General features: G+C 37.3%; 1 protein-coding gene across 1 annotated transcript; it reads left to right on the top strand.

The window, feature by feature from the left end:
- Positions 1–401: 401 nt before the first annotated feature.
- LOC107697268 (mediator of RNA polymerase II transcription subunit 18) lies at positions 402–3112 on the top strand. The gene is made up of 3 exons (XM_016497984.1): positions 402–504; positions 592–777; positions 2484–3112. The coding sequence occupies exons 2-3, from the start codon at positions 705–707 to the stop codon at positions 3035–3037; spliced, it is 627 nt and encodes a 208-aa protein (XP_016353470.1). The 5' UTR covers positions 402–504; positions 592–704; the 3' UTR covers positions 3038–3112.
- The last annotated feature ends 14999 nt before the right edge of the window (positions 3113–18111 follow it).

Here is an 18111-nt window from a genome sequence, read left to right as displayed (position 1 = left end):
TTTTTACTTTTAATTCACTACAGCTCAAAGCATAAGATCCGACATTTCTAAATGATAATATTTGTTTTTAATGAGCAGAACTGAGTAAAACTGATATACTGATGTGTCCCTTCTTCAACAGGTGAAGCTACCAGAATTGTTTCATTTCCACAGTCTATTAATGTCTGTGCAACACTCAACATTATATTGGAGGACGTAACATAGAACTGTATTAATAGCCTATTATAAAGAAATAAACACATAAGAGTGTTAAAATAAAAAGTATTTTCATTTTCATACATTTGAGTCATAAATGTTATAAACATTAATAGTATGGTGAAGAGAGATCCCTTCAGTCCGGAAGATGGCGCTAAATGAATGGAAGAAACGTTGCGCATGCGCTGTAATTTCAATCGACACTGCGCATGCGCGCTTTACATGGAGGCAGTTGAACGAGCTGTATCAATTGCTGATGGTATTTTGGGCAAAAACATAAGCCGTCTCGATTTTGTTTTCTAATAACAGGTAAAATATATGTTATTTTACATTTATTATTCAGAGTATTATATTGGGTGGCGGTGTTTTGTTGTTAATATCTTACTATCTCTGCAGGTCTTTTGTTGTGCATGTTGATCTACGGTTCATTTGAAGCTCTGGTTTAACCACTTATCATTTTCCACTGTTAAATGTGTTAAGAGACTAAGAGAGTTCAGAGTTATAGAGTGATGGAGGCTCCGCCGGTTACTGTGATGCCCGTAACAGGTGGAACCATAAATATGATGGAGTATCTTCTGCAAGGTAAACTGCTATTAGTTTATAAATACAACCTCATTACCAGTGTTGGGGGTAACGCATTACAAGTAACGCGAGTTACGTAATCAGATTACTTTTCAAGTAACTAGTAAAGTAACGCATTACTTTTTAATTTACAAGAGAATATCGGAGTTACTTTTAACAAATAAGTAACGCAAGTTACTTTTTTTTTTCAATTTATTGATTGACAGCTCTGGTGTTGCCATGGTGACGGAAATCAGAAGATGTTAGAAGATGTATTAATTAATCTCACTCACAAAAAAAAACACAGATTCAGTATTCCTCAAAATGAATAAAAATAATGCAACTCAGAATATGACGCAAACCTGCAATAATTAAATGTTAAACAACACAAATATCCTTTATGTATTTAATCCCATTCTATTTGCTTCTGATCTTCGATGATCCAGTTCAACCATACTAATAAGCCAGAATTACTCTAGACAAAAATCTGTGTCTTTTTTTATTGCTGAAGTGTGTTGAAATTTCTTCTTCTGCATTCTACTTTACTTTCCCTTCAGCCTGAGGCTTATTCATTTCACTTTTGGTGTGAAAAGGCTTTTATATTTGCCAAAAATAGAACTTTTTTATTTTAAAAACAAACAAGCAAGCCCTGTCCAGATTTAAAAAGTAACGCAAAAGTAACGTAACGCATTACTTTCCCTAAAAAGTAACTAAGTAACGTAATTAGTTACTTTTTTATGGAGTAACGCAATATTGTAATGCATTACTTTTAAAAGTAACTTTCCCCAACACTGCTCATTACTATTGTTATATCCCTCAGTCTTCTAGATTATACTGTTCTGGACAATATTAGTCTCGTGTTATTGCTTCCTTTTGATAAATCGCTCTTTGTATTTCTCTATTGTATACCTTTTGGATTAAAGAGTTTGCTAAATGAAGAAATGTCAATGTCATTAAAGTAATTATATGGATTTTTTTAACCATGATTGGTCTTATTAAACTTATACAACTCACCTTTAATTTAAACTCTTTATATTGGGATTATATAAAATAAATACTTTGAATTGATTTGAACAGAAACATGTATGGAAGCCCGTTTCCGCCATGGAAATAAATAAATATTCAGTGATGTCAACATCCAGCTCAGTTTAAATAGTATCTTTGCAATCAAGTCAACGGTATCGCTGGAAATGAAGTAACTAAATAAAGCCAATTTTGACTTTTCATCTCACCATTCTGACTTTTTTTTTTCTCACAGATTTGATTCTGTAATACATTTAATATATAAAATTCTCTTTAAAAAAAAATTCTCAGAAAAACAATTTTCTGAGAAAAAAAAAGTCAGAATTGTGAGATGAAAAGTCGCAATTCGCTTTATTTATTTATTTATTGTGGGAAAAATTTGGAATTACCTTTTTTATTTTTATTCTGTTGCCGAAGGGGGAAAAAAAAAGAACAATTGTGAGATATAAACTCAGAATTGTGAGATGTAAACTTGGAATTGTGAGAAAAAAGTCAGAATTGTGAGTTTATATCTCACAGTTCATTTTTCTCAGATTTGCAAGAAATTGTAACACAGTTGTAACATAAATTGCAGTTACCTATTTTATTTTTTTATTTATGACAGTAACAGGCTTCCATAAATGTGTCAATGTCACATTTGTTATGGTTTTTAAATTTAAGTTATGTCTTCTGACTTTACTGTTTTATTGATTTATTCTGCACAGGCAGTGTACTGGATCAGTCTCTGGAGAGCCTCCTACATCGACTCAGAGGTCTGTGTGATAACATGGAGCCTGAGAGCTTTGCTGATCATGAGCTGGTGTATCTGCTGAAGGGTCAGCAGGGCAACCCGTTCATGCTGCGTGCGCGCCGCTCGCTTCTTCACCCTACTGCCCCTTGGCATCTGCGCTATCTAGGTCAGCCTGAGGTGGGCGACAAAAGCCGTCATGCCCTGGTGCGAAACTGTGTGGATGTGGCTGCCTCGCACAGCTTACCGGACTTCCTCAATGAGATGGGTTTCCGCATGGACCATGAGTTCGTGGCCAAGGGTCAGGTGTTCCGGAAGGGTGCAATGAAGGTGGTAGTGAGCAAACTGTTACGTGTCCTTGCGTCAGGAAACACGGAGAACACAGAGCCGCTGTCTCTGTCGTATCTTGTTGAGCTGAGCGTACTGGCTCCTGCGGGACAGGACACTGTGTCTGAGGACATGAGAAGCTTCGCAGAACAGCTGAAACCTCTGGTGCACCTGGAGAAAATTGACCCTAAAAGACTTATGTAGTGTGACTTGATTTCATTGGAGACTTTTGCTTGTATTATTATGATAATGGATATTGAATGATAATTGATTGATAAACATTCAAAAACATTTATTTTTAGTAACTAAATAAAAGATTTGATCTGTTAACTGGTTGCTAATGTCAGATTTATTGCATGACTCGGGCAAAGAAAAGCGTTTGCTGTCAAACATTGTTTACTTAATCAACTGAGTGTAATGGTGAAGGGATAGATCAAATAGGCCAATTGATGGAAGGTTTGCAAAGAAATTCCATGCTCCCTTGTAAAAGTATGTTTTAGTATTTTAATTTATTTTGATACTTGGTCTGGCTGCTGTATTTTGTAGTTTATCTTGATACACTTAAAATGAAGGTATTTGGTATTTTATTTTAAAGGGGTCATATGATGGTGCTAAAAAGAACATTATTTTGTGTATTTGGTGTAATCTGAAAACTCGTGTTTGAATCGTCAGTGGCAAATCCTTTAAATATGAAAGCTTACTTACAAGCTGTGAGTCAGAAGTGCCAGAATGTCCTTGCAAAGTTGGAATTGCCCCACTTTATAGAAACAGACACCGGCAAATCTTCCCACATCGTGACGTAGACATGTGGGGGCGTGTTAGAATGAGCCGTTTTAGGTAGGCGTGGTTGACTCTACTTTTATAAAGAATATCTCTTTGGATTTGAGACTTTAGTCTTTGCAACATTACAGATCTTATTTATGCACCAAGAGATTGTAGCACTCCAAAGAGAAAGGAAAAATTGACATTGCATCATATGATCCCTTTAAAATACATTTTGATGTATCTTTGCCCAAGCCTGGTACTACAGTATTACTATTACTATAGTATACTATCACATGACTTTATGCTTGTGCCATGGTGCAACCGTGGTATTCTTTGAAATAATTTGGAATGCTATGTAAATACTATGGAGCGTAAATAAGGTAATCATTCAGAATCATGGATCGCACATGGATCATGCATATGAAATTCAGCTGAGAATTTAACATTTAGTTGTAATCTGGTTCAGAGGAAGATGAGAATCATGTCTTTGTGGCAGTTTTCTAATGATTAAGGGATATTACAAGACTTCCTCACCTTACAAATGCACATAAACTGAATGATCATGTAACACTGAAGACTAGAGTAATGATCCTGAAAATCCAGCTTTGACATCAAAGAAATAAAGTACATTTTAAAATAGATTTAATAGAAAAGTTAGGCCTATTTTAAATTGTAATAATATTTCACAATATTGCTGTTTTACTGTTTTTGATTAAATCAAATTTTGACCGGTAGTGTACATTTTAATGTGCTATGTGCTACTCACTAATTACTAGTGAGCAACTTTTGTATTGTTCTTATGTTTATACCCATTGCTGTTCTGTTGTAAGTAATCTTAAAGATTCCTAAATGCATCTACTTTCGGAAGGCCAAATAAAGTGCTTTTGCTTTCGTACTGAAACACACAGCGTCTCCCTGACATGGCTGCTTCCAACAGGACTGCTGTTCCTGAAACCACGCCTTCTTTCTTTGCACATTTGGGCACATTATGCTAATATTTCCACATAGTGAGGTAGATAATGTGGGGTGTGTTAGAACGAGCCGTTTTAGGGGGGCATGGCAGAGTCTTAACTTTGATAAAGAATATCTCTTTGGTTTTGAGACTTTAGTCTTTGCAACTTCAGGGATCTTATCTATGCACAATCAGCTTGTAACACTCCAAAGAGAAAGGAAAACTTGAAATCGCATCATATGACCCCTTTAATGCTTAATTTGTCATCAAACGGTTGTGGAGTTGCGACGACCCTGTGGGCAGAAATTGGCGTGCATCCTCAGAATGTTCCACCCGTGTCTCGGATTTTTAGATCCAAGCGGACCCGTGAGGACCTCTAGTTCCAGCACCTACGGAGCTTGGACCTTTACATAGAACATATTAGAGTTGTGGAGTGCTTGAAGTCCTTGAAGAATCAGCTGTTTCAAAGTAGACTGATTGGAAGCGAAGATGGCTTTGTACTTTGTTGTGACGGAACCACCAGGCGGCGCTCGTTCACTGGCTGTAGATGATGTGAGGGACTGTACAGTGTCTTGTCAAATACGGGAGGGCATACGGTTTAGAGGACAGGTGGCTGGACGGTTAGAGAGACATCAGTCTTTGTGAGAGCAGAGGATGAACAGATTGCTAAGGGCAGTGACTCCTTGCAGATGGTCGAAAGATTATTAGAAGAAGTGCTGCCAAAGCTACTGGCTATCAGTTGAGGTGAGAGGAGGAACCAGGAGCCGTGAAGACAGCCACCGGAGGCTGGTCCAGGTGAATGTTAATGTCACCAAGGACTAGCAGTCGAGTGCCATTCTCGGAAGAAAGAGGACAGCAGCACGTCTAGCTTCTCCATGATGTTGCTCTGATGACCTGGGCCCGTATGTATAAAACTTCTCAAAAATGCACTTAAGAATAGTCTTAAGCTTTGACTTAAGTGTCAAAAAATTCTTAGTTACAAGTAGAACTTTTCTAATAGTAGGAGACTTTAATAAAGAAGCTAAAAGCAACTTTTAGTAAAGTCTAAGACTTTAGATTCTTAAGTGTTGACTGAGGTGACACTTAAGTGTTGCAAAACAAGGACTACAATGATGTCAGCCCAAAATGGCTGCCATCGACCTCTGAAACAGCCAATGAGCCTGCTCATGTGAAGTCACAGCAGCACAACACTAATAATTTAATGTAACTACAATAAAATAATTTAGACACTATTTTAATATTTACATTTATTTTAAAAAATGCTTTGCATTGTACAAAATGATCACAAATTGTTACTGATGCTTTGGAATTGTTTTCTATTGGTATGTCTCCTCATTTACAGTTGGAGCAATGATGTGACTATGAGTTCCATCAATGGCTCCAACAACTCTAGGAATGCCCACAATCCTCATGAAAGTGGCTTGTTTTTGCAGCATGGTTTGTCGGTCAGTTGGAAAATAAAAGAACTGACATATAGTGGTGGCCAAAAGTGATGCTGGCTTAGGAAATTTGACATCTTCACCCTTAAATAAAAAAATTAAAAAATGTGTCGATTTTGTAAGCATATTGCATAGTTGCTTAGAATCAATAGTTTTATAATAATGCAATGAAACATGCCAACATGCCAATGCGGTCATAATTTTTGGCCATGCTGTCAATACAAAGAAATTATGAACACATGCTAAAACAGTAGAGGACCAACAAAATATCAATAACTGATTATGTTGTAGTCAATGTCAGTGTTGCCAATTTAGTGACTTCCTCACCCCTTTTAAAAAATTTTCAAAAGCCTAGCAACAAGATTCAGAGACTCCCACTGATCTATATTTATATACATGTATATAGATCAGTGAACTCGCCATTATGACGTAATCTAGCAACATTTAGCGACTGTTTTAGCTTTCGTTTGAAAGCAGTTGGCAAAATTGGTCAGTGTTTTTTTCCCTCGTATTTTGATGGTTTAATTGAAATGTAGGGTCATAAAATAAAAAAATAAAAAAACTCCACATATCACTTTTGGTCACTGTTGTGTTTGGTGGGGTTAGTGCCACAATAGTTAAGACCCTGCTTACTGTGTCATCACCGGTGCATTGCTGCATTTTTCCAGTTTTCCAGCCAAAAATTACAGCCAATGTAATTACTACTTTCATTTTTGCAGCTAGAGCATTGATTTGTAGAGTGGAAGAAGTTATTAAATTTCTTACTTGGTCAGTTGCAGAAAGAATTGACTATTTTAACGATCAAGTTTGTATCGTTTTATCAACTCCATATCATCATATAACTCCAATACGTCATATCTTCATTGGAAAGTGTGTGTCTGCTCCTCTTTGCTGCCATCTTGTTACTTCTAACTAGGTTAGGATACCTCTCCAGCTCTTAAATAATTTAGGAGCTGAGACCTAGTCTTAACACTTAGGAACCTTTATGAATCACTCTTATTCTTTAGTCTAGGAATAAGAGTAAAATTACGGCCTTTTTTAAAATTTTGACACACTTCAGACTAAAATTGTACTCTTAGCAGCTTTATACATATGGGTCCTGGGCCCGTATTTATCTAGCTTCTCAAAGTGCCATTTTAGTCTTAAGTGCTGAGAATTCATGAAATTTACTTCTACTTTCAAACTTAAGTATAAAAGCAAGTTATCACATTTCTTAAAGCTAAGAATCACTCTTATTCTCCCAGTTATTTAAGACAGCTCGAGATGTCTCTCGAGTAGTTAGGAGTTGCCAGTAGGGGCTTGTGATGGCGCTGAGGAGACAGAGACGTGCGCAAATCTATCAGGAGAGGAAGAATGTTCTTGAAATGTTTGACGACGAGCAGTTAATCAAACGGTATCGTTTGGACAGAGCAGCCATCATATTTGTCAGCAATTTAGTGAGGGACGTCATATCACCAGTAACTTTACGCAGCAATGCATTTTCAGCGGAATTGAATGTTGTGATGACGCTTCGTTTCCTTGCCACAGGAAAAATGCAGCAATGCAATGCTGATGATCTGGGCCATCACAACCATCAATAAGCCGAATTGTCATGGAAACAATTATGGCACTTACAACTCCACACATTGCCAGGCATTTCATTGACTTCCCAACAACACCCCACATAATCCAACAGAACTAAAAAACACAATTTATGTAAACAGAGTAGTAGGTGCAATTGATGGCACTCATATAAAGATCATTGCTCCCAGCGTAAACGAGAACGTTTATGTGAACAGGAAGAGGCATCACAGCATCAACACAAAAGTAGTGTTTGATGCAGGCTACAATATTTTGGATGTGGTACCCAAATGGCCTGGGTCTACACATGACGCGCGGATATTGAATGAAATTGGCCTGAAGCAGCTGTTTGAAAGGCACTTTATGCCACCGGGGTGTCATCTAATAGGAGATAAAGGATACCCTTTACGCCATTGGCTGCTCACCCTTTCCATATGCCACTGACAGAAGCCCAACTCAACTACAACATCAGGTAACCTATATTGTAAGCTATTTATGCACAATTATTTTTATAGTTTATTAATACAACTCTCTATCCTAATATTGGCTATAAATAAGGTTTTAATTTCATATCACTTAGGGCACATCGTATCACAAGAAGTGTGGTGGAGAGAGGAATTGGCCAGTGGAAGCATAATTTGCAAGAGGCGCAACATCCCACCCCCACCAGAGGATGATGACGATGGAGAAGCTGGAGATGCCAGCTCCGGAGCAACATCAATCCATGTGACGGGGCAGCCTTCAGACAACACTTTGCCAACCTCCACTTTGGGTACACATAATTATTAATAAGTTTTAATACACACAAGAGTTTTTTTTTTCAGGAAATTTTATTTGTCACTCTTGTTTTTGTTTTTTTGTTTTTCTTTTAAGTGCTATAGTATAATATTCCTGTTGCAATGTTAATACTTTAATTTGAAGTTTTAGTTTTTCTCTGGGAGCGGGTCCTCTCCTGGGCTGTCATCCACTGCTGGGCTGTACTTCACCACAGGGCATGCCTGACTTGATGTGCTTGATAGGACATTTAAAGCAGGGGTGGCATATGGAGAGCCCCTGTTTAGGCTGGCCAGCTCAGGCATATCCCCTGCGTCTTCATTATAACTGACAAATAAAACCTTTCAAACGCTGAATATTGTTGTCATGGTTTTGACTATATGTTGCTAAATCACCTATGTATCATAAATATTTTTAGACCTGGATAAATTTGCTTTGATGTAACAACCATATCATCTGTTATGCTAAAATTTTACTTTATCAAGCCAAAAACTGTTTTAAAATAAATGGGTGCCTTCCACTCCTCTCATGTGTTTCTCCTTTTCACAGTCTGACATAAATGATGGGTGGTTCCAAAATACATGGTCACATGACAGTAAAAGTGTACAGTTGCCAAGAAACAAGGGGTGGGTCGACTTACCCACTGACTCAACTTACCCCACTCTCCCCTACTTCCATTGAAGATGAGGCAGAAGCAGGCTCAGAGAGTGAGGGAGAGCCCACTCTTATCAAAACATATACAATAAAGTCAATTATTACAGAGTGTGCTGTCTTCTCTTTTAATTGTATATTTGTAACAACTGGATATTTGTATTAACAAGCACCCAGCCCCCTAGTGCCCCTTTTTTGGTTTTGGGCCACTGCCTCAAAATGTCTGTGCACGGCCCTGCTCTGATATGCATTATCAGCTGTTAGACCTTTTATTAAGATGTGTGTGCCTTTCCAAATCATATCCATTCAATTGAATTTGCCACAGGTTAACTTCACTCGAAGTGTAGTGACATCTACAAGCAATATGAATGCTCCTGAGCTAAATTTGAACTGTCCCAGATAAGGGTATGAATACTTACGCAATGGAATCATTTAAGTTTTTTATTTTTAATACATTTTTGCGAAGATGTTAAAAACCTGTTTTTTGCTTTACCATTATGGTGTATGGAGTATAGATTGATGTGGAAAAAAAGGAATTTAAAGCAGTTTAGCATAAGGCAGCAATATAACAAAACGTGGAGAAAAAAAAAAAATGAAGGGGTGTGAATACTTTCGCAAGGCACTGTATATAGGCAGGTCAGTTAACAGCACAGAAACTGGATTCAGCTCTTACTGCTAGACTGGTCTAGAGTAAACCATGTATCTAACCCAGTTAGTGAGCTTACAGAGAAGCTAATTTTTAGGGGTGCAGGCCAAATTGCAAGTCACTGAAAATGCCATTCCAACATTTTGCAAGAGTAGAATGGTGCCTACTTTATTAAGATAGACTTAACTTAGGTGTGCAGGTAGAGTTAGATCCGCAGTCTAAGTCATATCTGAATATTAACACTCCCAAAGGATTATATCACATGAATCGGTTGCCCTATGGTGTGTCTGCACCAGCAATCTTTCAACGTATAATGGATCAGATGTTACAAGGCCTGTTGAATGTAGTCTGTTATTTAGACGACATTCTGATCACGGTTTAAAATGAAAGTGAACATTGGAGAAATGTTGAGCAGATGTTCTAAAGGTCACAAGATTATTAGTATTACAGTTTTTACCAATTGTTTAGACACAATTCTGGGAACAACTCACCATTTTCTCAAATCTTCACACACACAATTTTAAAATCTCACACCCAACGGTACAAACAGCTAACTTCTGAATCCCAATTCAAACTTTGCCCTCAGTCAATACAAACAAACTGTCAAAAACACAGACTACATGACTGTTTTTTACACATTAGAGGGATCAATTCAAAACACTGCTACCAAATGCTTTAGAAGTTTTCAGATCAATAATTTGGAACTTAGTGAAATCACAGCACTGACTAATAACTCTTTCAGAAACAACCCTGACAAAAAAGAAAGAAAAAAAAAGAAAACCTGTACTGTTTTATGCGTTTGTGCTTACATAGTTGGATAAAGCAATACTGTACATGCTGTTTTGGACAAAAAGCTGACCTTTGAAATGTCACACTGACAAAACATGTAAGGAAGAGTCCATGCAAAGTATAATACTTAAATTTTCAAAACCTTTATTTCCAAAGGCAAGCAAATGTACAGGTTACTCAGAAACAGCATCAGCATCAACGTTCTCATCATCATCTCGTCTCAGGTGTGGGTCAGGCCATAATATCTCATCAACATCACACATTATGTTTGCTCTTGCGAGGCAGTGTAGAAAAAATGCCCTTGTGTGCCTTATATAACCCTGGATAGACTCCACAGACACATCTCCACAGGCGTCCAGCATTGCTTCCAGGAGGTTTTGGTGTGCGTAGGGGTTGCGGTCATACACTTTCCACCGCCATGCTGAGAAAAATTCCTCAATCGAATTCAGAAATGGGGAATATGCTGGCAAAAAAAGAACAGTGAACCTGGGGTGGGCATTGAACCAGGTGTGAACCAGAGCAGTACAATGGAAACTCACGTTATCCCAAATGACAACATATTGGACCTGCTCTGGTTGCCCTGGCTCCCCTTCCTGTTGAAGAATGTCATTGTGCAGCTGGTCTAGAAATTGAAGGAGTTGTGCCATGTTGTATGGGCCCAGTTTGGCATGGCGGTGGAGGACGCCACGATTGCTGATGGCTGCGCATATGGTGATGTTGCCTCCCCTCTGGCCAGGAACTTGTGTGACCGCACGGTGACCAAGGATGTTACGCCCTCTTTTGCGCCTTTTTGTCAGGTTGAATCCTGCCTCATCAATGAAGATGTACTCATGTGGGTCAGCCATGGCATCCAGCTCAAAGATAAAAAGTAAAAAAAATAATAATAAAAATAAAATATGACAGTACTGTACTTCAAATACAGTACTGTATTAATGTGCAGGAGAGGCAGGCCATGTTCTACACACTGTAAAAATTCTGTACTGTATATCAGTTACCTGCACATATTGGAATCGTTGCTCCTTAACTCGGTTTGAATTCCTTTCATAAGGCACACGGTGCAGCTGTTTTGTCCTTATTTGGTTCCTCTGAATGATCCGGTCAATAGTGGAAATGCTGATGCTGTCAATTCCTTGGAAGACTACCTGGTCTTCAACTATTTGGGTTTGAATTTCCCTCAAACGGATGGCATTACTGGCAATTACCATATTCACCAGGGCAGTCTCTTGCTCAGCTGTGAGAGGTCTTCTCCTAACTCCTATATATGGCCGCCTCTCAGTTCTGCAAAAATGAAAGGACCGCTACTAAATTATGGTCATCCGTGACTGTGGCAAAAACTACACAGAAAACAAAGCGGGGATTCAATCTATATTCACTACAGCATTACATATATCACAGTAGCAAAGCAAATGACCTGTTTTCCCTCCTGAAAGTACGGACAATGGATGCAACCATGTAACGGCTTAGGTTCGGTTGCACTAACTGTCCAGCTTCTTTCATAGTCCTCCCATGTATGAGCACATGATGAACTAGGGTGGCACGGATTTCATCAGAGATTACTTGTCTTTGTCTTTGTCTTTGTCTTTGTCTTCCTCTTCCTCTTCCATGCTGTTGTCTTGCAACATCAGCATTGTTAGGATCCATTGTTCCAAAGCACATGGACATTGCTCCAGGTCCCATTTAATGACCCTTTAATTCGGATTGGTGTGTTAACAATTTTGAGTCTTAGTGTTTGCACCTGGAGAAAGGTGTGCTCTTTGAGTTTAGCTTCTGATGACTTGAGTTAATTATATTGAGAGCATGTGTTTGCTGAATGAACTTACAGTGCAATGAATGATTTATTTTGCCACTTTTGTGAAAGTTTTTACAGAATGAGTTTTGAATATTGAAGCATGTGTGGAAATAGGTGAATAGTGTTTACAGTTATGGGAAATGCATGTGTGTGTTTGGGAATGACATAAGGGTATCGGTTTTTGTGCTACAGAAACCAGTTTTTGTGTTTAAGCAATTGAGAAAAACAAATGTGGGACAAATGTGTTTTCTGTCAATCTCATATAACCTATTTACGGCACAGAATTGATCAGGAAGATGTGCACCCAGTACCGGAAAAGGTTGAGGCTATTGAAAACACCCCCACTCCCAAAAACGTGACTGAGCTTAGAGATTTTTCAGATTTACTCTCATACTACAGAAAGTTATTATAAAACACTTTATAATAACTTTCATTAATAAATCATTAACAAACATTATATAATGCTTCACAGATCATTAGTTAACATATATTCACATAGCTAGAAAAATAATGTTCTTATTAATGTTTACTAATGACCTTACTAAACATTACCTAATGATTATTTAATGTAAATTGAAATGCTTACAAATGTCAGTAAACTTTCAGTTCATATGATCCTCATTTGTTGGTCTTTGTTTGTTGTGTAGACCTCTATTTACACATCTTAACAAATAATCTATTAATTATTTGGGTTGACACTTTAGAATACTGTTTCTTACTTACCACATAACTAATAAGGAATTATTGAAGAACCAATAGGTAATTCTTCATTAACACATAAGTCACTACTGTTAACTACTAAGGAAGATGTGTTAACCAATCAGTATATAATATAATGTTATGATTGTGTTAAGTAACAGTTTGCTAATCAATAACTAATGAATGTTGTCATACCTCCTGAAGAACTACTATTAATTATCTGCCAGTTAATGTTCAAGAAAAATAACTATGAAGTAACTACTAATGAACAGTCATACACAATTACATTGAGTTGTGGTCCTTTCTTATAAATGTTATTAGTAGTAGTAGTAGTATGAAAATGCAATATTAAGAAATACACTAAATTTGACAGTTTTTACCTGTGTGGCGAATAATTGTTTTGTGAGTGTGTTCTGTAAGAAATTCCTTCGGAAAGGAACCCCACTCACACTCTAGTGCCTTGCGATAGCCAACGTACCTTAAGCCCGGCTCACACTGTGCGATTTTGGCCATGATTTGGTCGTCTGAGACAAATTTTGAAAATCCTAAAAGATTCCTACAATCCTAGGCTAAAATCTGTAGTCTTTGATCGTTAGTTTGACATGTTCACCGACAGCCGATTAATGGCCATTGTGATCAAATTTCACCTCCGACGAACTTCTGGCAGTGTCAGAAGATTTGGCGCACAGTCCTGCAGTGTGACTTCTCCTACGACGAACGTCAAACTGTCTTTGTTTTTCAAGACAAGCCATGATCAGAATTAATGCTAGAGATTTCATCTAACCGCATAAACTCCGGCGCTCTCGTCCTCCGTTCACAGAATTCATCGGATTCGTTGACTTTGCTATGATAAACACCGGTTGCGTTGCTGTTTTCCTGTGGGTGTGTAGTGCCAACCCGATCTCATGAAAGTGCGTATAAATAGTACGCCAAATAAAAACGAAAACTCATGGTATTGATACGCAAAAATGGACTTTGGCGTGTATATCCTACGCGATGGGTAGGTTTAGGGTTGTGGGGTAGATGTGCACAGTGTGCACAAAAAAGCACAAAAATCACACAGTGTGAGCCCGGCTTTAGATTAGTTTAAATTTTTTAATTTAGCCTCCTCAAAATATATCACATTATCATTAAGTAAATTCCTGTATGTAAGACAATGACTGAGGGAAAGTGAAAATACAGGGAACCCATTTGTAATTAATAAAGAATTATCAAATAATTCTGCAGGAATTACTTAGAACCTTAAACAGTATTCTAAAGTGAAGATTTAAAGGGGTCCTATTATGCTCTTTTACAAAGTCTTGATTTTGCTTTTGGGGGTGTACTAGAACATGCTCTCATGCTTGGTGGTTCGAAAAATGCATTATTTTTCACATAATTTACATTATTAAAATACCTTTCTCCCCAGCCTGGCACAAACGGCTCGATTAGTTCTGGCTTTGATGAAGGTCCGCCTTCCGAAAAACAAAATGTGTTGTGATTGGTTAGCTGTCCCAGTGCGTTGTGATTGGCGAACAGCTTAGATGGTGTTTCAATGGCGGGTCGACGCCCGACCAAGGCGGAGCCGGAGGGACGAGGAGCCCGGTGGAGCTGATGGATTGATGGGTGATGGTGGAGGCGAAGGAGCTAGGAGCCGAGGTGGAGCCACTGGGTCTACAGGCCGAGGCGGAGTCCGGGCCTCGGAGGCTGGAGGCAGAGGTGAGGGAGACTCCAACCCCGTCACTCAACCAAGCGTTCTAACCACAACCTCACCCCTCCCCACCCCCCAACCATTCGAATTTCTGTAGGCGGGAATAATTTGTAATGAAATTCTAATGAGCCGCTTTGTGATATCACAAAGCCCGGAAACCAAACGCTGTAGTCCAAACGAGCCGTTCGTTGTAGTTCTTGAAAAGGGATTTTTAAAAAACTAAATATCTCCCTTTGGAGTGGACTTTGAGATTTGTAACTTTCTAGATCTTTTTTATGCCCAAACATACACACTACACACTGACTAAAATTAAAACAGTGAAAAAGCATAATAGGAGCCCTTTAAGGAACCTATTAGTAATTAATAAAGGATTAACACATCATTTTGACTCAAATCTTAAAAAGCTATTAAAGTAATCATCAACTTTGTAAAATACACAAAACAACGACTAATTTACATGATATCTTCCTTTATTTCAGATGAGAACATTTCTGAATACAGCACATTTTATTCAGTTTTAATGTGTATACTGCCTACATTTAAACTATTTTAACAAACATTTTAGAATCAAGTTAAACATTTAAAAGCAATTCAAGTGTAATCAACCGGTGTCTGTTATCCCGTTTCCTCGGTAGTGGTGCTGGATCTCATGCGGAAGCTGGACTCGTGTTCGGCAGGGAAACTGGTTTCGGAATACGGGCTTCACTCACAGCTGCTGTGACTGACTCAGTAACCTGCCCATAAACAAAGTGTGCACAGCTCTGAGAACATATTTTATCATCCAAAGTATTTAGATTTAGTATCTTTCGAAATAAAATAATTTCTTTTATGCAAAGGATAGGTGTTTCCTTCACACAAAAAGGAATTGGTATGTGTAACCCGATGCGTTAGTTTTGGTGAATGACATCACGTACCTGTATGTTGCTTTGCATAAAATAAATTGATTTACAGCACGGTAATGATATAATAGATTAGATAAAACGTGAACAAACCTGTATTTCACCTAAGAAATGAACCAATTTGGTGGCACTGCGACTGCTCTCTCCTGAAGAGGATGCAAATAATGCCCACTCAGTAAGGGGGGAGGGGAGGAGTTAACACAACACAAAAACTACCCAACACTAAAACAGCCTCATCCCAACAAACAAACCAGCATTTTATCGAGTTTATCTGTGGTAAGTTGGATAGTTATGGCAAGACAGTGGAGGTGGGGTTCTTTTCCGAAGCTGATTTCTTACAGAACACAAAATAAATTATTTAGCATACAGTTGTACTTTTACTCAAGTAATTTTGAAAATGAATAGGCCTACTTATAATTTTACTGGAGTAATATTTTTTTGGGGTAGCTGTACTTTTACTCAATTGCTTGATTTGTGTACTTCATCCACCACTAATAATAAAAAAATGTAAAAAAAAAAACAGATGAAAGGGCCACAACCTGATTATTGTAGTGACATTGTGTAAATTTAGTAGTTACTTAGTTATTTTTCTTGAACCCTAACTAGTAGATAATTAATAGTAGTTCTTCCGGAGGTATGACAGAATTCATTAGTTAGTGATTAGCAAACTGTTACTTAACACAACCATAAAATTATATTACATACTGATTAGTTAACATCAGATGTTATATAGCTGATGTCTGTTAGTAACAAATAATCTTTAATTTGTTTGTATGATGCATGATAAGGTTCTTCACCTTGTTATTTTCATAGAAGCAACAGTTTCTCATTCCATAAGATAACATAACTCTGCCATAGCAAAACCCAACTTAATCACTTGAATTGTATGCATCTAATGCACTTTATTTCGTTATCATTCATGGTATTCATTTAGTTGTTGACTACTCTTGTTAATCTTTTGTTAACAACATTTATTTTATTACACTTGTGTCTTCCTTGTGTTGATAATACAGTAAGAGTCTCTACAAGTCAATGATATTGCACCTTAAGTGAAGTGTGATTTAAAAATCAGAACATCAATGGTTACGTGAATACCACAGTGCCCTAGTCCATTAACATGCTCTGTGATGAGCAGGATAATATCATAAGAGTGAGATCACAGTTATTTGTGCACATTTCTTGGTTTCTGTGGGTGTATTGTCTAATGTGAATGTGACTGTGTTGGGTGGAGACAATAAAATACTTGCATGTGGATGTTTTAAGGATTTGGATTGTGGTGAATTATGTCACTCTTGGAATGTCTAATTGTGTTTCTACCCTTCAATCCTTTAATTCTATCCTTTTTGCATGACTGATCTGTAATGTTAAACAAGGCTGTCTTCTGTTTTAGCAAACAGCAAACACTGTATTTATGAACACAACTGTCATGCCAAAACAAAGAAGAAACTGGCTCACATTTCATTTTCTTTCTCCTAAATGAACACATTTGATCATCTTTATTTTATGCTTAATAGCAGAAAAATTACATTTATTGCATGTTCCATTTACCTGAAATATTATGAGTCTTGATATAGGACATAGTGCCATGGTAATAACCACTATATCAAATTAAAGCCCTCTAGTAACAAATTAAATAGTAACCAATATAATAAATTAAATATTGTTCTGAAATGGCTGTGGAAATTTTAGTCTGTCATTTGACCTTGGGTTATAATTAGTCAGGATTTGGGTGTCTAAATCTCAGTCAACGTAACCCTGATCTGATCATATGCACAAATAAAGATCTGACCAGAAAATGACAGGCAAATTATTGACTATGAATTCAAAAATATGTGTCTGTGGCCTACTAACAAAATATAGAATATGAGGGGGATAAGAATTAGGGGGAGAGTGGGTGACAACTATAGTGAGGAAACTTAAAGTGTAGTTTACTAGTATCAACACTATATAGAGAGAGAAAACAATACACCAAAACTTACATAATAGTTTCAATATCTCAGCTATTGTTATTATTCTATAACTTTTATGAATTCTATTGAGACACCATGAGAAACAGGTAAAGAATCACTGAGAGGAAGAACCTAAATGTTTAGAAATTATTGTTTCAAGAAATCTGAAGCACTCTTGCATTCTCATCTATTTGTTTCCTGTTCTGAGAGCTGTGTGTGTGTTTTTCTGAATGTGTGAATGTGTTCATCTATTTGTCCTCATTGATTTTCTATGCTGAACTATCCAAAATTAGTTACAGTTTATTTATTTAAAAAAGCTTTATTTTGTATGAAAAGGTTAAAAACTGTATTTTAATGACATACAATTTTAGTTTGTCTTGCATATTTTTTTATTATTAAATCAGACAACATTTTAAGCGGTTAATCACCTGTGGGGCATGTTGTCACATTTCACTTTCATTATTTTAATTCAGGGTAAATAAAAAAAAAGTATACACTGTATTAGTGAAACAAGACCACACAGACGTGTGAAATTACACGAGTTACACAAACTAAAAAAGCCAAAAAGTGTTATGTTTATAACTGGAAATGACACAAATCTGTATTACAAACTCCACAGAATACACACACACACACACACACACACACACACACACACACACACACACACACACCA

The sequence above is a fragment of the Sinocyclocheilus anshuiensis genome, unplaced genomic scaffold (genome assembly GCF_001515605.1).
Source record: "Sinocyclocheilus anshuiensis isolate Anshui unplaced genomic scaffold, SAMN03320099.WGS_v1.1 scaffold979, whole genome shotgun sequence".
Lineage (NCBI taxonomy): Eukaryota > Metazoa > Chordata > Actinopteri > Cypriniformes > Cyprinidae > Sinocyclocheilus > Sinocyclocheilus anshuiensis.
Note: the sequence above shows the minus strand (reverse complement) of the source record. Positions and strands in the feature narration are given on the sequence as shown.

Bases quoted from the DNA above. Each gene is read 5' to 3' on its own strand.
- LOC107697268 (XM_016497984.1), top strand. From the start codon at position 705: ATGGAGGCTCCGCCGGTTACTGTGATGCCCGTAACAGGTGGAACCATA. The intron at 778-2,483 runs GTAAACTGCTAT...TATTCTGCACAG, and splicing joins GATGGAGTATCTTCTGCAAG to GCAGTGTACTGGATCAGTCT.